Source organism: Ochlerotatus camptorhynchus, unplaced genomic scaffold, assembly GCF_037179485.1.
Source record: "Ochlerotatus camptorhynchus isolate MF236.1 unplaced genomic scaffold, CSIRO-AGI_Acam_v1.1 ptg000099l, whole genome shotgun sequence".
NCBI lineage: Eukaryota > Metazoa > Arthropoda > Insecta > Diptera > Culicidae > Ochlerotatus > Ochlerotatus camptorhynchus.
In genome coordinates this window covers 1,022,624-1,048,061 of record NW_027040589.1, presented here as the reverse complement: position 1 = coordinate 1,048,061, position 25,438 = coordinate 1,022,624, and the positions used below count along the sequence as shown (strand labels likewise).

At 41.0% G+C, this 25,438-nt stretch overlaps 1 protein-coding gene across 3 annotated transcripts in view; it reads right to left on the bottom strand.

Annotated features, from left to right (window-relative positions):
- LOC135698965 (RNA-binding protein FUS) overlaps positions 1–22,083 on the bottom strand; it is a 40,779-nt gene extending 18,696 nt beyond the window's left edge. Inside the window, exons 1-5 of one of the 3 annotated variants that reach the window (XM_065219128.1) lie at positions 21,847–22,081; positions 21,523–21,661; positions 17,158–18,375; positions 11,387–11,535; positions 10,294–11,060 (exon numbers count right to left, since the gene is read on the bottom strand). In XM_065219128.1, coding sequence (XP_065075200.1) covers positions 10,996–11,060; positions 11,387–11,535; positions 17,158–18,375; positions 21,523–21,611 — 1,521 coding nt within the window. In that variant the 5' untranslated portion in view covers positions 21,612–21,661; positions 21,847–22,081 and the 3' untranslated portion in view covers positions 10,294–10,995. Of the gene's footprint in view, positions 1–10,293; positions 11,061–11,386; positions 11,536–17,157; positions 18,376–21,522; positions 21,662–21,846 lie in introns of those variants that run through there. The other 2 variants (XM_065219129.1, XM_065219130.1) reach the window with 2 other exon arrangements.
- Between the last annotated feature and the right edge of the window lie 3,355 nt (positions 22,084–25,438).

Below are 25,438 nucleotides of genomic sequence, written 5' to 3'. Positions count from 1 at the left end.
TGAATAAACGTCTGCTGCCTTTCCTGAAGAAACACGGTTGTTCCGTACTGTTTTGGCCGGATTTGGCATCTTGCTATTACGGTAAAAAGGCCATGGAGTGGTACGCCGCCAACAACGTGCAGGTGGTTCCCAAGGACAAGAACCCTCCCAACACGCCAGAGCTCCGCCCAATTGAGAAATACTGGGCTATTGTCAAGCGGAACCTAAAGAAGACCAAAAAACTGCTAAGGCGAGCAGCAGTTCAAGGCAAACTGGCTTTCTGCGGCGAAGAAGGTGAACAAGGTGGCTGTACAAAATCTGATGGCAGGGGTCAAGCGTAAGGCCCGGCAATTCGGATTTGGAAAAGCGGAAGCCTAACTGAATATTTTTCCTGAATTTTATACTAATTGAACTTGAAAAAGAAATTTAATTTGATTTTTTAAATAAACGATTTCACCGATTTACACGCGTTTTCCCTTGACCAAATTTTGACCGTATCACCCTTTAAGATCATTTTTTATAGCAAGTGAGTGGAAGCAACCCCGATATGGACAGTTGACTGTATCGTTAAATTGACGGTGTTTGAACCTTTAAGCATTTTGAAGAATTCACTTTTCTTGAATGAGTAGTGATTCAGAGACAATGTTAAAATTATCTGAATTGCTAATTCTCGTTAAAAAATGCTCTGAAGTGTCTAAATTCATCATTGTTATTTGATATCTTCTAAATTCATTTGATTTATTATTTGAAACCCGGTATTTTCTTAATATTGTTAGTTCTGTTTGTATTCCTTAGTTGTTTATTCATTGATTGATATTCTGTTCTTCTGTAACACATATATTCATAGATAATAGAGCAGATTTTTTTTTCTTCAATTTCTGTTAGTCATATTTAACTTGTTTGATTTGTTTGCAAACATGTGCTGTTTCAATAATTCGATAAAAATTTAAATAAATGTAAGATAAAGTTTTTTTTTTTGCTTTGTTGGACTTATCATTAGGAACAGTGGACATTCGAATTTCGTGAAATTTTACTTTGGCCGTGAAATTTTTGTAGTAGGTAGGTATGCAAGGCAATGTATTTTGAGTCTGGTCTTAGCTATTCTATCACCGGTCTGATATAATATATTAATTTTATTGATATTTTTATGTCAAATTGACAAAAAACGCGTGTTTCATTGGATAAGTAGTTCGTACCAAAAAAAAAATGTGATGTGTGAGTAGAAACGTTATTCGCATTTAAATTTAAAAATACAAAAACATTTTGAAATTTTCTTATCTAGAAAAACGAGATAAGTTTTGGTCGTTGACAATAAGTAATACTTGACAAACCGATCACTTTATTCGAGCAGTTTAAAAATCAGTCACAACTGGTGCTTTGAAATGAAACCATAATTTGAAACAAATATTTGAAAAATGATGTGATTTCAGGTAAGTTATTGTTAAATAATCATTAGTAAGATTTTTGCAAGTTCAAATATAGTCTCGGAATTTCAAGTTTTTCACATATCTCGTTTGCGAAATTTGGATTTTTGCCACGAATTTCCACTGTCCTTACTTTTCATACGTTTTTTTTTATGCATATGTAATGCTGTTTGCCTTCTTTTTTTCGATAACCATTGAAACATACCTATATCCATTTTCTGATTTGATTTAATCTAATGTCGTTGAATTTGCGCTATTTTAGATTGGGTGTCTATGTCTAACTCTCTTTCAGAGTATACTGCAGGGGTTAAACGCTATATTGCCATAGATCCTCTCCTAATTGAGACCATTTTGTGCTCTAAATTTCACATATCAAGCTGAACATTGCATTAGGTCCTAAGTAACATTGATCGAATCTTTTCGTCGACTTCCTCTTTCGTTAATAACTTGAGCACATAATTGTGTTTGCCGTATTAGATGCAAGATAAAAGCTTCTTCTTTTACCGACTTGTGTGCTGAAAATACCTGGAAGTGTCTTTACATGGCCGTGGGGATGCAAAGAGAAATTCGACGAAGAGAATCTGTCAATGTTACTTAGGAGCTAATGCAATGTTCACCTTGATATGGGCTCCGGAGGGTTGGAAAACAGCACCTCCGGGTTGTGTGCTTGCTATTTGTTATAACGGACATCAACAAAGTTGATATGTTGATCAGCACTGTAAACACAGCATTGACATTGAATTTGTCACATAAATGTATATATTTTTTTAATTCGTTTCTATCCAGGTTTATCAGAATGCTAACACGAATTTCCGACATTATCTCTGCGAGTTGCATGGCATGCATGCCAAACGACGAAACTCGACCTTCTCCGATTTGCATGAAACTTTTCGATTGCTATAAAGACTCTAGCCATAACAGACGTTAGCCATAATTTTATTGAAATTTCTTTTATGATTCCGATTATTTTTGGACTACCGAGAAGTAGAGAGGACACTTTAATAATTTAAATTTTATTATAAATTAACCACTTCATTCGAGCAGTTGAAATGACGTTTACTACCACTCGAACTTTGAAATAAAACATTATTTAGAGACTGTTTCTTCTAGAACCACGAGAAAAGTAGCCATCATTTGTGCGTTTCATAAAAAATAGTAATTAGTTGGTCCAGTTTTGTGAAATCGCTGGTAGAAAGTCACGCCAAAACTGCTTGGCAAAGTGGTCAATTGTAATCGCATGGAAAATCCGTTTAATCGAACCCCGTCCAAAAATCGGACGGCTTTGTGGTTTTGTTGCCAAAATCGAACGGGTACTGTACTCACAAATCATTTTTCTCTTTAGAAACATGCAATGGAAATGCACAAATTATTTCTTGACTCTTTCTTTCTACTATAAGTTGTTCTTTAACGGATGAATGTTTTTTAAAAAATTATCATAAAATACTCATAAACTATGTTGCTCTTGGAGTTGACTCCTTCTTTTTATCGTGAGCTGTTCTTTGGCAGATAAAAGATTTTGAAAATTCTCAAAAGTAACATCTTTCTCGGATTTGACTCCTTCTTTACAGCTGTTTTTTGACATTTTTTTTTAAATGAAAGATTCAATTTGAAACATTCTATAATTAATTTTCTCTTTAAGTAGTTGACTCTTTCTTTATATGATGAGCAGTTCTTTGAATAATCCCAATTTTGTTTCTCTTGGAGTTGACTCCTTCCTTTGTATCATGAGCTGTTCTTTGACAGATAAAATTTCATCTGCAAATAAGCAAAAGAAACATCTCCCTTGGAGTTGATTCCACCTTTACAGCATGACCTGTTATTTGAAATGTTCCTTTTATTGAAATATTCACAAAATAGTTGACTTCTTCTGAACAGTTCTTTGAAAAATAAAATAGTTTTAAAAATTCAATTGAAATAATCACAAATTATTTTTCTCTTGGAGTTGATTCTTTCTTTACAGCATGGGCTGTTCTTTGACAGATAGGGGAAATGGCTCTAATGTTGGCCTATGGATCTAAGATTGGGCCCATCGCTAAAAATCTGCTATTTATCAATTGTATCTAGATGAACGTTGCATTGGGACGGTACTAATGGATATTTTTGATCGCTATTGAAAATTTAGTCGATCGCTGAATTTATGTATGGGCCCAAATTAGGGACACTTAGGCCGACATTACATACATTCCCCCTACAATAGTTTGAAAACTCAAATTGAAAATTCTCAAAAGTAACAGCTCTCCTGGAGTTGACTGCTTCTTTACAGCATAAGCTGTTCTTTGATTTTTTTATGAAACATTCACGTACATCCGACGGCAAACATGTATTTGAAAAATTATAGTTAATTTGATTATAAGAATTATGGCCAAATGTCCATTATGCAGTGGCGTTTCCTTAACCTCAATCTACCTGTGCACCAACTATCCAAACATAAACAATTATCAAAATATTGCTTGCAATGGATAGATATCGAGTAAACTAGAAGATTTAGTGTATTTTTCAACCGATTAGAGTATGAATATGGCATTAAATATGGTTTTGAAAGTTGTGGCTAATGTCCACAACGTAGGCTACCCGAGCAAAGTCGGAAATCAAAATACCATCAAATAATGTTTGTAAAATCATGTTGATAACATATTTTAATACATTTAAATTATTTCTAAAAAATTTAATTTAAAACTAAATTTGATATTTTATGAAAAGAGCATCCATATTTATCACTGAAATCTACATTTTTTTAATTTTTTTTTTTCTTACGAGTCAATCAGGATGCTTGCTGTTTTCTTTATGAACATCACAAAGAAAATTATGATTTGTACAGTTATATTTTACAACATTTATTGATATTAATCTACCTCCGAATTGAATTTATAAATCGATAGAACTGATTGAAATATAGGTTTGTTTAGGAGCGGCTGATCACCGTCCTAGTGCCAGCGTGGGACTCTAAACAGAGCTGTGTATGATGGTCCCCCGGCGAGACAGGGGGTTGGGGCAGGCCCAACAAGCCGCCCTGAAAAAAAAACAAAGTTGCAAATACTGAAGAAAGAAATACGGATCGGAACAATCGGCACAGACCTACGCTACGAAATAAGGACTACGTTTGGAAACTCGGAACATGGAACTGCAAATCGCTCGGCTTCCCGGGCTGCGATAGGTTAATCTATGACGAACTTCAACCACGCAACTTCGAAGTCGTAGCACTGCAGGAACTTTGCTGGACGGGACAAAAGGTATGGAAAAGCGGGCATCGAGCGACTACTTTCTACCAGAGATGTGGTACCACCAACGAGCTGGGAACCGGCTTTGTAGTGCTGGGTAAGATGCGCCAACGCGTGATTTTTTGGCAGCCGATCAACGCGAGGATGTGCAAGTTGAGGATTAAGGGCCGTTTCTTCAACTACAGTATCATCAACGTGCACTGCCCACACGAAGGGAGACCCGACGACGAGAAAGAAGCGTTCTATGCGCAGCTGGAGCAGGTGTACGACGGCTGTTCGCAACGGGACGTCAAAATCGTCATCGGCGACATGAACGTTCAGGTAGGACGGGAGGCAATGTATAGACCGGCAATCGGGCCAAACAGCCTGCATGCCGTATCGAACGACAACGGCCAACGATGCGTGAACTTTGCAGCCTCTCGGGGTATGGTAGTTCGAAGTACCTTTTTCCCCCGCAAGGATTTCCACAAAGCCACCTGGACCAACACACAGAAAACCAAATCGATCACATTCTAATCGACGGGAAATTCTTCTCCGACATAATCAACGTCCGCACGTACCGCAGTGCAAACATAGATTCGGACCACTACCTAGTTGCAGTATGCATGCGCTTGAAACTCTCGGCGGTGCATAACACACGTCGAAGTCGAACGCCGCGACCCAACATTGAGCAACTACGGGACGCCGGCAGCTCGAAGTTGCACTACTCACGGAAGAGCAGCTTGGCGCAGCTTCTCTTGAAGATGGCTGGAGGGACATCCGTTCAGCCATAGGTAGTACTGCTGCAGCGGCACTAGGTACTGCAATCCCGGACCGAAGAAATGACTGGTTTGACGGCGAATGCAAACTGTTAGTAGAGCAGAAGAATGCAGCACGGGCGAGAATGCTGCAACACCGCACGAGATTGAATGTGGAGCGATACAGACAAGCGCGGAACAGACAAAACTCGGTTTTCCGAAGGAAGAAGCGTCAGCAGGCAGACCGAGATCGCGAGATGATGGAAAATCTGTACCGCGTAAACGACACACGGAAGTTCTATGAGAAGCTAAATAGTTCGCGCAAAGGCTACGTATCGCAAGCCGATATGTGCAAGGTTTGGACGGTAATCTTCTCACGAACGAATGTCTGGTGATTGAGAGGTGGAAGCAGTACTATGACGAGCACCTCAACGGTGAAGCAGCAGAAAACGAAGGTGGCACGGCAACAGACCTTCGAGCACGCGCAGAAGACGAAAGGCTACCGGCCCCTGATCTTCAAGAAGTTGAGGAGGAGATCGGTCGGCTGAAGAACAACAAAGCAGCTGGTGTAGATCAACTACCAAGTGAGCTATTAAAATACGGTGGTGAAGCACTGGCTAGAGCGCTGCACTGGGTAATTGCCAAGATTTGGGAGAAGGAGATATTACCGGAGGAGTGGCTGGAAGGTGTCGTATGCCCAATCTACAAAAAGGGCGACAAGTTGGATTGCTGCAACTACCGCGCGATCACACTGCTGAGCGTCGCCTACAAGGTACTCTCCCAAATTCTATGCCGCCGACCTGTCACCATTTGCAAGAGAGTTCGTGGGGCGATACCAGGCAGGATTCATGGGTGCCCAACTACCACGGACCAAATTTTCGTGATTCGGCAGATTCTGCAGAAATGCCGCGAATACAACGTGCCCACACATCATTTGTTCATCGATTTCAAATCCGCATACGACACAATCGATCGAGATCAGCTATGACAGATTATGCACGGATTTCCGGGCAAACTGACGCGATTGGTCAAGGCGACGATGGATCGAGTGATGTGCGTTGTTCGAGTATCGGGGACACTCTCGAGTCCCTTTGAATCTCGAAGGGGGTTACGGCAAGGTGATGGACTTTCGTGTCTGCTGTTCAACATCACGTTAGAAGGTGTGATCAGAAGAGCTGGGATAGACACGAGTGGCACGATGTTCAGGAAGTCCATCCAGCACCTTGGCTTCGCCGATGACATTGACATTATGGCACGGAACTTTGAGATAATGGCGGAAACGTACATCAGACTGAAGGCTGAAGCTAGACGGATTGGACTTGCCATCAACGCATCAAAGACAAAATACATTAAAGGAAGAGGTTCTAGGGAAGACAATGTTAGCCTCCCACCCCGAGTTCAGATTGACGGTGACGAAATCGAGGTGGTCGATGAGTTCGTGTATTTTGGCTCACTGGTGAACGCCGAAAATGATACCAGCAGAGAAATTCAAAGACGCATTATGGCAGGAAATCGTGCCTACTTTGGACTCCGGAGGACGCTCCGGTCGAATAAAATTCGCCGCCGCACGAAGTTGACTGTCTACAAGACGCTGATTAGACCGGTGGTCCTTTACGGCCACGAGACCTGGACTATGCTCGTGGAGGACCAACCTTGATGTTTTCGAACGGAAGGTGTTGCGTACCATCTACGGTGGAGTGCAGATGGATGACGGAACGTGGAGGAGGCGAATGAACCACGAATTGCACCAGCTGCTGGGAGAACCATCCATCGTCCACATTGCAAAAATTGGGCGACTACGGTGGGCTGGGCACGACGTAAGAATGCCGCACGACGACCCAGTGAAAATGGTTCTAGAAAGCGACCCAACAGGAACAAGAAGAAGAGGCGCGCAGCGGGCAAGGTGGATCGACCAAGTAGAAGGTGACCTGCGGACCCTTCGCAGACTACGAGGCTGGCGAACTGTGGCCATGGATCGAGAAGAGAGGACAACAAGGCCTTAGCCTGATTGGTAAGGTAAGGTAAGATGAAAACTTATTGATAACATTTTTCGCTTTTGAATCTTGATATCAACCAATAGAATTCAAAACATTAAGATTACTAAATTAGATATCCAAAGAATAACTAATTTCTTTTTTTTTATCCTACTATAGTGATAATAACATATTGATTACTTATTTTGTTTATTATTAACGATGGCAAATATCAAAACGCAAACTTGGATCAAGAAAACATGATTTGCTATCTTTTAATATCCTTCATATACCATCATTTAGATCTAATTTTTGTTATGATTACTGTTAACTCGACCACAAGGTAGGCAAAATGTGTTATCACGAACGCTTATATCAAAATATCAAATTTAGTTTTCATTCTCTGCTCGGGTAACGTCCATTCTGGCACTCGTCCGTATGGTAAACGTATTTATAGCTAATGGGGTGTCATCGGTGCTGGCACGGTAACAGAACAAATTTACAATCATCGTTGTTTCGACTCACTTCGCCATAGCAAATGTTTTTTTTTTTTTCGGATCTATGACATCACTAGATGTTATGATGATATTTTGATACTAGTATGTTACAAGAATAGGTTGTTAAGTATGTGTTTGACACATGAAACTTGTCATTTTCGTTTTCATAGAGTCACAATGAGTGATTTTATGACACTCTAAATGAGCGCTCACGAATCATAAAATCACTCATTGTGACTCTTTGAAAAGCAAAATTGACAGGTTTTATGTATCAAACACATACATTTTACAGTCTGTTTTTGGAGTTAACAAAAGTACAAAACTCCATTACAACATTTAATAATTTCATAATTCCGAAAAAAAAAACCTTTTTTACAGCGAAGAGGGTCGTTACAATAAGTCAAATTTGTATGAAAATTGGCCTGCGGTGATCGAACGCAGTTGTAGGGTAAGTGAGCCAGTTGTGGCACTAGTGCTCCAGTATTTGGTCCGAGGGCCTAAGTGAAATTTGAAGTAACTTATCATGGTATTATTCGCGTAGATATAAGCCTAAATCTATGTTTTATGGAAACAAATTTGGTGCTGAAAAAAAAATATAGGCCTCTAAGGTAACCTTCGGGACCAAAAACTATCTCACTTACCCTATTTTCAACCTTTAGGGTAGGGCTTTCTTCAAGACGCTAAAAAAGAAAACAAAAACAAAGGGGGATGCACAATTCTGCAACCTATTTTCAAAAAAATTTCGTAAACGAACGATCAGAACAGTTTAGCGATAAATCCCTCCAATCAATTCTCGGTAAATTTTGTATAGTTTTGTGGGCGCACATTTATCATTTTGCATAAAAAAAAAACGGGGCGTTTCTGTGGTTGAAAAAAAAAAGTGCATTCCCTAACACAGATTTCAGTACCTAGCACTGACACAACCGGACGGTACCTCTATTTATGCTTTTAAATTCGAATTGTAAGTCCCTCCTTTTTAGCATACTCGAAACGAAACATGATTAGAAAAAGCAGTATTTCTCAATTACTTTTTCGAAGAGACGTATCAGCTTTTGTAAACAATGCATTTGATAGTGGATTTTGTCGTAACTGGTAGCTCGCCCACGCATACTAACACCACTATCAGGTAGGGGCAAATTTCCTCTCTCTGGTGGTAGTGCAGTCACGCCAAATCGACGATCAAATTGTCTACCAAATCTGATACGTCCCTTCGATAAAGAAATCGAGATTTAGTCATTTTTTTTTTTGCTCAATCGGTAGATAAAAGATGTTCCCGCTAAAATGTTCTGTTCGCGATCAATTGCAAAACTTCGCCAAAAATAGGTACGGAATTGTGTACCCCATTTTTTTTGCTAGCGTCCTGAAAAAAGCCCTACCGTAATAGCCTGTAATAATGAAATACATAAAATTGCTATAATTCGTTAAATTTGACACTACTACAGGAATATAAACTATAAAAGCCGGCTTCCTATCAAAACGAGATAGGTCTAGTTGCCCGATTCCGCGCCATGTTGAAACATTCTGCTGACTGTGTGAAAATGTTGGCAAGACTGAAAATTGCTCTCTCATCTTATTTTTGTATTCATCCATTTGTAAACATTGTACCGCCGTTTTCAAAAGGAGTTTATCGGTTTTATCCAATTGCAGTTTTATAACTTTGTTTTGTTTTTTGTGAGTGTTCATTGCAACATGGCGACAGCCTAGTAAATCTTCATCAGGGTTCGACTTTGTGTCCAATAAGGTATGACAAGTTGATTGCCTTAAAAATCCGTTGGTTTTACCAACTTGAACTTTAATGTTCGATTCCCGGATAGCAACAACGAATAGGAATTGTCTCGATTTTTGCTCGCTTCCTTTGAGTTTATTGTAAAAAAAAACTATTCATCTACTGAAGAAAAAAAAACTTTATATTGAAGACCGTTGAGATGATTTTATATTCGATTATCATTAACATTTGTCACTTCGAGAGAGATAAAAAAAAAAAGTTGTTCGCCATTTCACAACTGAGACAAACTAATGAGACTAGAAGGTAAATACGTTGTAAAATATAACCTTAATGCATTGTTTCTGATAACTCAACTTTGTAGATTTTCAAGAGACGATTATTAAAGGCCTTCTTGTGATATTCTGTTTTGTGTTCTCCATTTCTTCCGCGACGCTCATGATAAGTGTGTGGTGTGTTCATTTCTCAACTATAAATAATAATCAGACAACTCGATGGTTACGCATACGATTCTTCATTATTACTTTACACGTACTTATACAAAAAAAAAAAACACACATTGGAAAAAATATGTACATTAACTAAAGCGAAATCAAATTAAAAAAAAAAAAATCAAAAGCTCAGATCAGATTATTGCGATGAATCAAGAAGGGGAAATACGATACCTACTATTATAATCAGTTCAATATACGCAGCCGATGCAGGATTTTTCTTTTTGTTGTCTTGATACCAGGCTTCCTGATGGGTGATGGGACACATCCAATGTTATTCTTTATTTCTGTGCTAGTGTAGGATTACGCTTACTATTTTTTTTTGTTTGACTTCCTATAACTATTAGTTTGCTGATTTTATTTTATTTTATTTTGTTTATTCATAATCCTTCCTTACATCATACAACTTCCTAAAACTGGATGATAATGTTGCATATTATCATGCAATAAATGTAATGAGAATAGCAATGCCATTCTTGTAAAGTCGATAGATTTAAAAAGAAAGAGAAAGGAAATTTCATCACTACGCTCGTAAACTTTCCAGTAAATTTTCAATACGGCTACGTGGATTTTTGCTATCTGCTTCATACTGTGCTGACACCGTCTCACGATTATTCAGTTTCATTCTGTTTTGCTTTTGCGTTTGCTGTTGTCTTTCTCGGGATACTTTTGCATCTTTTTTTTTTTCTATATGCGCTTTGCAGCATGCTGGTTTGTGAAGTTTTGAACTGATTTCTTTTCTGTTTTGTTGAACGTTTTCCAATCCACCTTTTTTTTTGGGGGGGGGGGAGGGTTTATACTAGTTTGCTCCCAGTAGCAATTTGTTTGCCGTTTACTGTGCTTTCTTGTCGGACTTTTCTCACACACTCTCACACACTTTCTTTGCAATTTTTGCTTGGTTATTCTCGATCTCTCTTTGAAATTATTTCATCTGCGTTTTGGTTTTTGTTCTTCTAATAATAACCACCATGAGCGTACTGATCGGTCTTTGCGTAGCCTTGCGAGTAGGCTTGCGCGTCTATAAAATACATTCGAAATGGGAATATGTTATTGGTTGAGGTTGTCTTCTCGCGATGTGCGATTTTGCTTACAGACTAAAGATAGCGTCAATAAATACTTAAATAAATAAAAAAATAATAATAACAGTAAAAGGAACGACGTTTTTGCTTATTGTTTGGTTGTTTTTTTTTCATTTTTTTTTTGCTTTTCTAGTTAAGCAATATTTGTTTGTACTTGGTACATACTTTAAACTTCAACAGAAACGCGACGGAACGGAAGCAAAATTAAGGAGGCATGTTGTTGTAAAACCGAATAGAAATCAAATGAACAAGATTTAGTACTCACCGTAACCAGCGTAGCCTCCTGATCGGTCATCGTACTGCTGGCTGGGATAGGTTTCCGTCGAGACGGCACTGTAATCAGTGGTGGCGCCGTACGATTGGCTATAGTCCTGCGAATATCCGGTCTGATACCGGCTGTCGTACGTGCCAGTGCTGGATAATGGACAACGGGAAAAAAATGTCATTTTCGAACAGTAGCAATCGCAATACAAACTATTTGTTATCATCCAAGGAACACACACACCGTTTGTTGATTGTAGAAGGCAGTAAAAAGGGTTGTTCATAAACTACGTAAACCGGTTTTGAGAGGTTCAAATTCCTCTCACCACGCGTAGACAATCGACCATACAGTTTTTTTTTTAATTTGTATGGACTCGACGTATACTCGACAAGCCCCTTAAAATTGCTATTATGCCGTTCGCCATAACAGCATGGTGACCAACAATTTCCGATTTGCAGTTTTCCGATATACATTTTAATTAAGCATAAAATCGAATACGATTGAGCCAAAGAGATCACTAGGTTAAATGGATCATTATTAAAACAGTAGCATTTTTCCTGGATGTTGAATTCGGTTTTACGGTCGAGGTTTTCAAAACGTGTCTATGTTTAAGTGCTTTGAAAATTCGCTCAAAACTCTACACCGGAAATGAAGCTAATTCTCGATGAACATTTCAAATGGTCCTATCTGCTTTGATCGATTCTCTTCATCGACTTTCTCTTTTCATAACCACTGCTATGCAAACAGATTTCGCGCTAATTCTACCACATAGTTTGATAAAGGAAGTTCTTATCTAGCGTCCAAAACGTCAAATACAACAGGGAAAGGTTTTGCAGCTGAGTTATTGACGAAAGAGAAAATCGATGAAGAGAATCGATCAAAGCAGATAGGACCATTTGAAATGTTCATCGATAATTCATAGTTGAGTCCCGTTCACTCAAATTCACAAAAGCGTATGTTATCCATAGAATGAGTAAAATAAATGTCGCCCATATTTGGATGGATTCTGCGACAATACCTGGAAAACTATTCACCAGAAGTCAATTTCCCGGTCGACCACTTGCCGGAATATTATTACCCGGAATGTACCATTTCCTGGAAAATGATGTACTGGAAACCTGAACAACCCTGTTGTTCATGAAAATTCATTGACATCTTTGCTGACTGGTGTAGTCTAAACCGACTGGTGGTCAACCCAGCTAAGTGTACCGCGCAAGAAACAACCGATTATTTTCAACTACAAACTACTAGGCACGACTATCGAACGGGTACATTGCATGACATGAAAGAGGCGTTTTTCTGGACTCAAAGCTGACATACTCTCACCATGTATCGTATGTCGTCGACATAGCGTCCAGAACTCTTGGCTTTGTCTTCAAGATTACTAAGAACTTCACAGACATTTACTGTTTGACATCGCTTCATTGCTCTCTCGTACGATCTACGTTGGAATACTGCTCTGCAGTCTGGAGCCCGAACTACAATGATGGGGCCGAGCGAATGCAATCTGTGCAACGACGTTTTCTTTGCTTCGCGCTCCCGTGAGCTGCCTTGGAGATACCCACTTAATCTTCCAAGCTACGAGAATCGCTGCCGATTGATCAATGTCGAGCCCTTACGTATAACATCTCTTCAGAGCCTTAACCGTCGCCGATACTCTGCAAGAAAGCTTCGACTGCGAAGCAATTCTGCATCAAGTGAACATTAATGTTCAACCTCGATCACTACGCACTCAGTCTTATGCTGAGACTTCCACTTCTTCGAACTAATTATAGCTTGGGGAGCGCTATTTACGGCTTGCAGCGAGTGTTCAACCGAGTAGCGTCGATGTTCGATTTCCACTTGACACGGAATATGCTTCGCCGAAGATTCTCTGCCTAAGTGTAAAATTTTAGACCTATACATTTTTAGTAACTTGACAATGCTCAGATAAGACATAATCAACAATAGTACGCCACAATACTCGGTTTGCGGCTGCCGCTCTCCACCCTCGGCCATACCCAATGCTCGCTAGATCACGCTCTACCTGGTCCGCCCATCGTGCTCTCTGCGCTCCACGCCTTCTTGTGCCAACCGGATCAGTAGCGAACACCAACTTTGCAGGGTTGTTGTCCGGCATTCTTGCAACAAGCCCTGCCCATCGCATCCTTCCGGCTTTGGCCACCTTCTGGATGCAGGGTTCGCCGTAGAGTGCAGCGAGCTCGTGGTTCATTCTTCGCCGCCACACACCGTTCTCCTGCACACCACCGAAGATCGTCCTTAGCACACGTCGCTCGAAAACTCCGAGTGCTTGCAGGTCCTCCTCGAGCATAGTCCATCTATGCTCGAGTGCTATGTGAATCTTTTTTGACTGTAGTAGGCACGACTTCCACTGATGATGCGCCATCGTATTTCACGACTCACATTGTTGTCAGCCGTCAGTAAGGATCCAAGGTAAACGAATTCCTCCACTACCTCGAAACATTACTTCCTAGACGAATCCTGTCATGTTCGGTTCCGCCTACTAGCATGTACTTTGTTTTTGACGCACTCACCACCAGTCCGACCTTTGCTGGTTCGTGTTTCAGGAGGGTGTATAGTTCGGACACCGTTCCAAATGTTTTTGCGATAATGTCCATGTCGTCCGCAAAGCACACAAATTTACCGGTTTTCGTGAAAATCGTACCCCGGCTGTTGAACCCGGCTCGCCGCATTACACCTTCTAGAGCGATGTTGAAGAGTAGGCATGAGAGTCCGTCACCTTGTCGCAGTTCCCGGTGAGATTCGAATGAACTGGATAGTTCACCCGAAACCCTTACGCAGTTTTGCACACCGTCCATCGTTGCTTTGATCAGTCTGATCAGCTTACCAGGAAAGCCGCTCTCGTCCATGATTTTCCATAGCTCTGTGCGGTCGATACTGTCGTATGCCGCCTTAAAGTCGATGAACAAATGATGCGTTGGGACCTGGTATTCACAGCATTTCTGGAGGATTTGCCTTACGGTGAAGATCTGGTCCGTTGTCGATCGGCCGTCGATGAAGCCGGCTTGATAACTTCCCACGAACTCGGTCATTTTTGGTGATAGACGACGGAAGATGATCTGGGATAGCATTCAAAATGGTCGCCTTTATTGTTAATTGGGTAGATTACTCCCTCCTTCCACTCCTCCGGTAGTTGTTCTGTTTCCCAGATCCTGACTACTATCCGGTGCAGACAGGTGGCCAACTTTTCTGGGCCCATCTTGATGAGTTCGGCTGCGATACCATCCTTACCAGTTGCTTTGTTGTTTTTGAGCTGCTGAATGGCATCCTTAACTTCCCTCAGCGTGGGAATTGGGTCAGTTCCGTCCTCTGCTGCACTGACGTAGTCGTTTCCTCCATTGCGCTGGTCTCCCGTGCCTGTAGTATGTGTAGTCTGTATAATCTGTACTTTTTTTACAACACATCATTGGGACTATTTCTAGTCTGTTGATGCAAACATAACAAATAATGAGTAGGGTTAGTGATACTATTTATTTATTTATTTGGTTCTACATCAACAGACTGGGTTTAGTGCTAAAGATGGATTAAGCAATACTAGGAAATACAATATAGTCGAGCTGCACAGGCCGTGAAGTCCAACTTAATTCCCAATTCTTAAAAACATATCACGGAATCTCTAACGCAGCGTCTCGCGTGCCAAGTAGAAATCAAATAAGGAAGCAACACGATTGAAAACCCTTTGTAGCCCATTGATAGCACCATACGAACTATAGTTTGTACGACGAAAAGGTATCCTCAGCACACGTGGTTGAACGTTAACGTCGATTTGTTGTAGAATAGAAGGACAATCGATCTGCCCTGTTGAATGTCTGCCACAAACAGGGCCCTTGTCGTATCTCTTCGACTCCACAAAGAATCCAGGTGAATACTGGCTGGCACCGACTTTCGTAGCTTGGAAGGCGATGAGGATCCCTCCAAGGCAATCGTCGAAGGGCAAACCAGATGAATCGTCGTTGAATAGACTCTACTCTACGATTGAATAGACTCTACGAGGGAGCAGTAAAGCGACTTCAAACAGCAGATGTCCGTGAAACCTTTAGCTATCCTGAAAATGAAGCCGAGCCTTCTGGATGCCTTGTCGATCACGTACGAGATATGCTGGCTGTATGTGAGTTGACAATCGAAGATGACTCCTAGATCCTTAATGTGATTCACACGATGTACGTCAACGCCTTCTAGGATATAACTGAATGTAATTGGATGTTTCTTCCGTGAGAACGTGATTACTGAACATTTTGTTGGATTTACAACCATGCGGTTCAGTTGGCACCAATTAGCAAAAGCGTTGAGTTGGAGTTGGAGAAGGTGGCAGTCAGCGATGGCTCGGATTCGGAGATAGATTTTCATGTCGTCTGCGAACGACAGTCGTGGACCGTCGAGGACGAAATTGACATCGTTGAAATACACAAGAAATATCAACGGGCCGAGGTGGCTACCTTGCGGAATACCCGAAGGAGATCGGCAGTCGTCGATTGCAACTTCCAACTGACATCGTATGAGACTGCCGTTTATACCGAGCCTATCCAGTTTGGCGATCGCTATAGGATGGTTCAACTAGTCGAAGTCGGCTGTAGATGACATCTGTTTGCATATGGTCTGTCATACTCTCCATAATGTACGAGGTGAGACACAGAAGGTTGGAAGTAGTCGACCACCCTGCCATGAAACCAGGCTGGTCTTCGCTCAAGTGCTGCTTGAAGTGAGAGACTAATGGTTCCATAACGATCAACTCGAACAGTTTAGATATGGCACACAACGATAGTTGTCGATGTTTCTGTTGCATCCCTTCTTATGCACTGGAAACATCTCAGCTGATTTCCAGCAGGAAGGAAACACCCCACTGGAGAGGGACATTTCGAACAGAAATGTATGTTTGTTCTGGCACCGTTTAGGGCAAAATAGTGAGCTTTTCATGAACATTAACGGCAAATAACTCAAGAACATTAGCGGACTGTGAGTTCCAGCCCACCTGTGATTATGCGCCTTTCCTAAAGTAATGAGTTTAGTTCAGAATTCACACATCAGGTGAATTGTTTGCCCTTACTTAACATCTTGACTAGAGAGAAGGTTCCTATCTTTGGCAAAGTTTTTCAGATGAACAAGAACTATTTTATGGTAAAGAGTTTAGCTCAAACTGATCTCTCCAGGCGGCGCTAGTGTGATATTCAATTTGCATTGTTTGCCCTAACATAACATATGAACTAGATAGAAGGTTTCCGTCTTCGGTAAAGTTGTTGAGATGGACAAGACCATAAGTTAGGTCTTGTCCATCTCAAAGATTTTCATTCATAATTCACTCACCAGGTAGCGCTAGTTAGGACCTTCTTAATTAATTTAAATGCTAGTGTAAAAGCCCAAAAATCATAAACATAGCTGCGCATACCTTCACGGAATACCATTTCTTATCAGAAAAATTGTCATTAATGGAAATCAAGCTGAACAATACATTAGGTCCTAAGTAACATTGACAGATTATGTTCGTCGCCTTTCTCTTTGCATCCTCTCACGGCCACAGTTGTTGAATATAATTGATCGATGTTACTTAGGACCTAATGCATTGTTCAGCTTGAAATGTTAGTGATTCAAACAACCATCAGTGAAATCAACTGTTTCATCACCCATGTAATGTACGTAGGACTCACAAACTACCAGCCACAAATTGCTCGCAGACCAAACATTACCTATATTCTACAATCAACAGAAGGTGCACTTCGATAACAATGAACAGACACACAACATTCCTCTTCACCTACCTGTAATCGTAATGACTGGTGTCATATTCTGTTCCAGTCGCGTAACCCGTCGAGGCCATCGTCGCGCTTCCGTATGTGCTCTGACCGTACCCGTTGGTGCCGTAGCCACTTTGGGATGCACTGGTCGTGCCGTAGCCACCGGTGCTGGCCGTTCCATGTGTGCCGTACTGGTCCATGCTGGCAGGCGGGTGATTGTGCTCCGGATAGCCTCCGTGGCCAGCCATCGAGGGCGGTGCACTGTACGACGAAACGGGCGCCGGAGCACTATGATGTGGCGGCATGCTCTTCGGCGGTAAGGAACGACTTGGTGGCCCCGAATCATAACGGCCTCGTTTTGGTCCGGGGGGACCGCTTCCGGGCATTCCACCGCGCTTGATCGGTGTCACCGTGGTTGTGTTTGAAGGTTGCCGGGTGTCGAACTGCTGTCGTGGAGGTGGACCTGGGTTATACCCACTGTGCTGGTAACCGCCCATTTGACCGTACGACGGGGGAGGCCCACTATTATAACCACTGTTATAGCTGGGCGGACCTCCGTAACCACCTGGACCACCGTAGCCGCCGCGGCCCCGACCGCCCATTCCTCCACGGTATGGCCTAGGACCATCGTAACCGCCTCCGTAGCCACCACGTCCGCGTCCTGTGCCACGTGGTGGGTAGCTTCCGCGACCACGGAATCCCATTCCTCGCGAGGAATACGAAGAATACGAGCTACCTGTCGATTGAATTGAAGAATCTTGCGATTCTCTGGGATGGGAAAGACTACTAGAATCGGCTGTCTTGATCGGTTGCGGAGGTGTTGCCCGGCCCGAATCTGAGCTAGGAACCTGTGACGATGCTGAGGCACCGGTTTTCGGTGCCGTTGACGGTGCTGCCGAGCTCGACGTCGAAGTCGGTGTGCTTCCGCTGGTCGTCGGTACCGTTTTGGCTGCGCTAGTGGTATCTGCCGTTTTGAGATCATTTCCATTTTCGGTCGTCGACGAAGGCGGCGGACCGGACCCGTTCGATACGGACGATGAATAGCTGCTGCGTGGAGCACCACCGACTCCCATCGGTGGACGACCTCCGTATGGGCCACCTCGGGACATCGGAGGACCACCTCTCGGTGGGCCACCCATACCACGGGGTGGACCGCCACGCATCATGCCACCACGTCCCCGCATCATCGGTGGACCACCCATCATGCGACCCATCATCGGACCGCCACGACCTCCGCGGCCTCTGTGAGATTGAGAGATTCAAGGGGAGGGGGAGAAATGCTTTTAGCTAACCCGATTCGACGCTAATGTACTGAATGCATGCTTGTGTATTAAAAAAAAAATGTGGAACTGTGTGCAATGGCATGCAACTAATTTGCAGCGATTTCTAGAAATCTGGCTCAAGCTAGGTGTGAGGATCAAATCAATTGGTTTACATACCAATGCTAAAATGTCGTTAAAAAAGCACACCAGATTCTTAAATGGTATCTGCTTTCATTCTAGATTTCAATGTTTAAATAGTAAAGTTTAACATTTTTAGATAGAGCTGGAATTAGGGCGCAACAGCTTTTGTAAACAATTACTTCTATCGATGATTTCTAGGAATTCAAGGCACGTCCACGCAGACCAACCTCACCATGGGATAGGGGAAGTCTTCCCCTACCCGATGAGGATGTTGGTTTGCGTGGGCGAGTCTTGAATTTCTAGAAATCATCAAGAGAAGTCATTGTTTACAAAAGCTGTTAGGCCCTAATTCCAGCTCTATCTAGATTTGGTCTGGAAAAGATTTTGTTGTTTTAAAAATGAAAATAGAAAGTCTCAAAAACTTAACTGAAATTGGAAATGGTTTAGCAGAAAATAATGGCGGTAAGTAAACTAAAAGACACTATTCGAGTACTTTTTCAAAAGGACCAATGTAACATTTCCGGCCTATTGAGAAAAGCTAAGTTGAAGTTCGACAGATTATTTTTTAGCAGGAACGTACTTTTTCTCAATTACATAATTAATAAGTGTTACATTGGACGTTTTGTTCTACATCATTTAGATTTCCTATCACAGACTTCAGAATAGAGTACCTAACACCGGAAAATGACTTGGTACCTGCTACTTATAATCTTAGATTGATTTTCCATGCCTCGCCTTTAGAAAAATTAATGCTAGGCAGACAAGTGATGTCCGAAGTAACAAGCAAGCACCCATCATTCTTAACTGTTCATTGGATAATTTTTCACCTATGATTATCGTAAATAAATGATAGAAAATTTAAATGGGTCAAAGACAAAGACTGTAACACATACAATGTTAGAAGAGCAATAGTTTGCATCAATTAACTCGATTTGTATACATTTGTATCATAGGACCTTTTGAAAAAATACTCGAGAAATCAATCATCAACAATAACTTCAGTAAATCAATGAGCCAAATCGAACCGGTTGTTAATTTAACATTATGTGCACTAATCCTATGTTCAGACTACAGAGTTATAACATGTTATAAGCCTTGAAGACAGTTTTTTGTTGTTGTTAATTATAACACTCTGTAGTCTGAACAAGGAATAAAATGGAAAAATGTACTTAGTTGTGATCACAGAAATGCGAAAAAAAAATGAAAGCAGATACGACTTTTAAAGAATGTTAGTTCTAGAACCACGGTTATAAGGTTCAACCAGTCGAAGTAAATAATTTACTATCACTAATACATTTTTTTTCCCTACAGTATAACTTATCTATTAACAAAGTAAACTTGGTCCTACAAACATCGGAAATCTTTTTCAAATTACAATATTTCAAAACCCGAACAAATCAATTTATTACACCTCATCAATCACTATACAAATTTAACTCTGATTTGGTAGTGCATATGTAAATAGTTTATTTATCCTAATCATTTAATACTTTTAACCTCAATGACGACGGCTACGAGCTAACAATTTTGATCAATGTTACGGAATTTCTTGTCAAATTTCTTCAAATATATTATAAGCTAATGGCGGCGAAGAAGTGTTGTTATCAAATTATTGTCTTGAATTAGTTCGATTGATGAGTACGCATTCAATTAAAAACTGTTTTGATATTTTTACATTTTATAAATAATTTGTGGCTCCAACATATCAGAAATCATGTGAAGTTGAAACTAGATAATATACCGCAACATTTAATTTGCATGCTTGAAACTAATAAATACGTTATTAAAACATTTGAAACATTAGTTTTAAAATAACTTCATACTGGAAACCGTCTAACAAATCATTTACGCTTGAATCATCCACGCATATCTTTATTGAGTGCCCGCATAAACGCGAACCATAAATTGACCTTACCTAAAATGGTTAAAAATTGTTTATAATCCCTGCTAAACTTTAACTGAAATGGTTATGGAACTTTACATGAACGTTTAATGATAAAGTTTCAACCTTATGTATTATGGTTTTTTGGAACTGGACCTTACAAATAATGGGTTGTTAAGAACCATTACCATTCCAAATTCTTGTTTTCTCCATACATTTTCAGAAAGAGAACTATATAAGAACGTTTTTACTTATGATTTCAGAACATTAATGGTAATGGTTATGGTAGTCAGTAAGGTCCATTAATGGTTTTGTACTATCGCTCAACTTTACGTGGAATATATCGTGAATTGGTAATCAGTAAATTACAGGCAACCAATTCGCGATATATTCCACATAAAGTTGATCGATGTTACAAAACCATTCGTGGACCTTACTGACTACCATAACCATTACCATTAAAGTTCTCAAACCATAAGCTAAAAGGTTCTAATATAGTTCTCTTTCCGAAAATGTATGGAGAAAACAAGAATTTGGAACGGTAATGGTTCTTAACAACCCATTATTTGTAAGGTCCAGTTCCAAAAAACCATAATACATAAGGTTGAAACTTTATCATTAAACGTTCATGTAAAGTTCCATAACCATTTCAGTTAAAGTTTAGCAGGGATTATAAACAATTTTTAACCATTTTAGGTAAGGTCAATTTATGGTTCGCGTTTATGCGGGTGTATAGACTTTTGGGATACTTTAATCAACAAGCATGACTGCTAATTGTAACATTAGTAGTGATTTACTATTAATATCATCCTGAATGTACATACAACACATTCCCTAGTATACATTATTCGCAAACAAAAATTCTATTTTTTTCAAAAACTATTTTCCATTCGAGGATACACTCAATGGTTAGTTTTGCTACTGGTCGGTTCAGTACTCTAGTCGCCATTCGTGAATCACCCCCCGGAGTTCGTCTAAACAAAATCACAACACAACTACATAAACACCCACCGCAACCGGCATCACCCACACCATCGCATTTCACCAATACTACGCGACACTACTACAGGCAAAACAAAACGGAAACTATCATCGTGTACTCACCGGCCTCGATCCCCAAATCCGCCACGACCGCGATCGCCAAATCCTCCGCGACCGCGGAATCCACCTCTCGGGGGTCCTGACATATCCATTTTACTGAACGAAATTTAATAAGCCTCTCTCACCGGTCACAATCCCCAATCTGCGAACAATCCGAAAAACAAACGAAAATCTATCAATCTTGCGGTCATTTCACCAACACCAAATAAAAACTGTTCAGTCTCAATAATATGCATGTGCTCGTGAAGTAAAAAAAAAAAAAAAACGAAGCCCTCTTCCGGAGCGCCACCCGGCAGCAGCGCTAGCAAAATTCAATTTTCCGCACACCTTCGGAGTTGAATATTTCAATTCTCGGAAAAACCCAATAAATCTAGCACTATTCACCTCGCAAACACTACACCCGGATAGTACGGATCGATACGCTTCGATTGGAACTACTTTTGCCGGTCGCGACGTCGTTTAGATGCAGTTAATTCCGATCGAACGACACACTAATGTCGGGCCGAGCTGATTCTGGCTGGGAAAACTCTTCACTTTACAACAGGCAAAATGGCGACCTTCGTTTGACTGCGATGCCCGATGCGCTTCTGCGGCTGCGGCGCTGCTGTCAGACGGCGGTTTGACAGAACGGTCTGCCGTTTATGTATATATAAATAGGTAAATATTTGAATCGATGATGAGGGAGGACGAAACGGTCGTGCGTGCGAATGAGATGGGATGATACCGGTTTAGCGGTGCGGAGCGAAAAGACTATACTGATAGTTTGATGCTAAGAGGGTTTGATGCTGTTTAATGAATGAAAACGGTTCTTTCGCTACGCAGGTAGGCTCAAAGCCGTTGGCGGTGCTTCGGGCAAGAAAGTTTCTAAAAAAAATGAATTATTATAATAATTGACGAATCCATCCAAGTTTCAATCGACCATCGTGACGCTGCAATCGCAGGGGTGTTAAGTCCGAAATAATGTATTGTGTCAAACTGAATACATTTTTGAAATTTCAACAAAGAAACTATTCTTGCTTGTTGTTTGACATCCACACATGATGAAACAAAAAGTTGCCTTCCCATAGAGAAATACCGTTGCTGCGGTGAAGGGCAGCCCCTTTGTTTACGTTGTGTGGCGACATCTACTATTTGCAAGTGGGTACGTGAAACTAAGATTATCTGTCACCTTGCCGGGGACTTGGGAAAAACCAATAACCCCTCATTTTATCTGTCAAACTTTCATAGCGAAGCAAAACAAACATTGCGTAGTACTAGAATTTCGACTAGAATGGGGTACGTTAATCGTTTGCTTGGGACCAATAGACTAGTCAAGTAGTGAGCCAGTTTAAAATCGCTATTTTTCCTCCTATTGAACATCTGGCCGTGTTCCCATTTGTTCTCAGGCAGGTAATATTGGTACATGAGAGGAAGAAAGAAATAAAATAAGTTAAGTGTGAGCCGCATGCGTTGGGTAGTTGTTTGGGTCATGGTGTTGTGTTCCCTATTTTATTTGCCTCTATTCAGCTCTCAGATCCCCACCTCCACCGAACTATTGTGGATGAAAAAGAGAACCCATATTTTGTAACCTCTCGCGAGCTGCATTGCAAAAGATATTAATAACAAACTAATCTAGAACTGGGCTTAAACATATAACATTTTCTAAGACTGATCATGATTAATATAGTATGAATAATGAAGAAAAGACGATCCCGAAAGAACGTTCCCTAGCAATAAAACTATTACTGTATGCTAATCTGATTTTAAAATGGTAATCCACAAACAACATGCTCAGAAACTATACCCGATCTCAACCAACTCTACCGAAATCAGAACAGCTGAAGATTTTGGCATTTCTTTTTAATTCTGTTAAGTTACTTTATATCGAGCTCTTTTCTAGAATTGCAACCGATCAAAGAAATGCTCAACCAAACTATGGAATAACCAGATACTACGATAATATTCTGCCCGTGCAAGCAACAAGAAAAAACTGTGAAGCTCGTGCCCAGGGGTTGAAACAGTTGACGTTTTTTACTACACTCGCTTCGATGTCGTGCGCGACAGTCTGTTTGTATTCGAACACTCATGCTCTACCGTCGTCTCTCTCACACAACACGAGCGGTAGAATAACATTCGAGCTAAAAGAAAATTATCAAAATAGCTATCATATGACATGTGTGATTTCGTTGTAATTCCTCAATTTGGTGTAAATCAAACCATTTCTGATTAGAAATATTATTACTAGGACATCATTGCTTGCTATTTTCAGAATTCACACAAGCACACCATCAGCAGCTCTTATTATGGGAAAACTAAAATACATACATTCGTGACAGTCTTCGGCGACAGTGTCGTACGACAGAGCCTGTCATACGACATTGTAGTTTGGTACTGTACTATGATAGCTTGTTTTGCGAGTGTCGGAGGCAAAGGCAGTCAATTATCACAGAAAATGTGTCGACTACCGTGACCGCTTACAAGACTGCTCGTGCCCGACACATATCACCCGCCAACACATGCGAGCAGGCTTGATGGAGCCTCGCTCGCGAGTTTGAAATGAGCCGAGCGTAGCATTTTTCTGAGGAGTAGAATGCCTACTGCCAAATCATTTCACTGAGCCTCAGAGCTTGTGAGCGAAGGGGGATACAATGAGAGTTAGGTTTGCTGCCATTGATGTTCATGTTTTCTATCACACGCTCTTACTCTCACTCTGGGTGAACTCTGAGCTTTTTGCGTCGAACAAAAAAGTCATCCGGAGTCTCGAAAAGCGCACCTCACGTCAAATCATCCTCTCGCTGAAGTTCACTCTTCCTCTCTCTCTCGAAGAGTTTTTTTTTTTTACTTTTTCCTTATGCCTGTCGTCACTCACTCGACGTGAGAGCTGGCTAAACTCACAGGACAAGCGTGTTTTAAAACCTCCAGTGAGTTTGAGGAGTTTCAGCAAGCCTGCATGAGAGTCGCAATAGGCGATTTTTCATTAAGCTCACCCTCTCTTCGCAAAGAGGCGATCAAGAAATCGCTCGTTAAGACTCTGTCAAAGCTAAATTTGCAGGTCTCACGTGTCAAACACAAACCTCATAACAGAACAGAAGTGGAACTTCGGATCAGGAAGTGGCTCCACTCTTCATTGGCGAACACTAGCGCATCTAGCGGTAGAAGGCATCTTTTGCCTGCAGTTAAGACAGGCAGCATGCTATGATAGTGTGAGTGCACATAGAAGCCCGTGTGGAACGCTACCACAACGCGTCGCTTGTTGAGCAGAAAAACGAACCACTTTTTGATTCGCCGATTTGTTTGCACTTCCCCTTACGTTCTGTGATGATATTCTATCACTTCACAATTCCACAAAACATTCCTTTAGCCGAAATGAATGGAAGACACCCTGATTGCAACATGTGAATAATGCCGAACAAGTTTAAAACATTTCTACACGGATAGAAATCTCCTTATACCTTTTGGCAAATTTCTATTGGTGATTATTCATAAAATGTATAAGTCAACTAATAAGCAGACGCCTTGCAAAAAGTTAATGAAGATCATGTGTCAAATGAAATGTATAAGCGGTTACACATACCTTTTATGCATTCTTAAGGCCCACGTACATTAGATCCGGATCGGACGCGTTGCGGCAAAGTGACAGCTAAATCTATTGTTCAACTGCCAAATTTACGTCAACGCAACGCAAACGGATCTAATGTGGGTGCCCCTTTATAGGACCTATGTGGTTTGTCTTATGGAATGTATAAGAATAGAGGTAACTCTAAGACTATTAGGTCCCGAAGAAACGTGCTCAACTTTTTGGCTCAGCTCTTGTGCTCCCTTGTTCCCAAGCTAATCGATTCACCCCTCGAAAAATAGGAAAATTAACTAACCCCTCATTTTACCTTTTAAACTTTCATAGCGAATCAAAACAAACATTGTGTAGTACTAGAACTTCGAC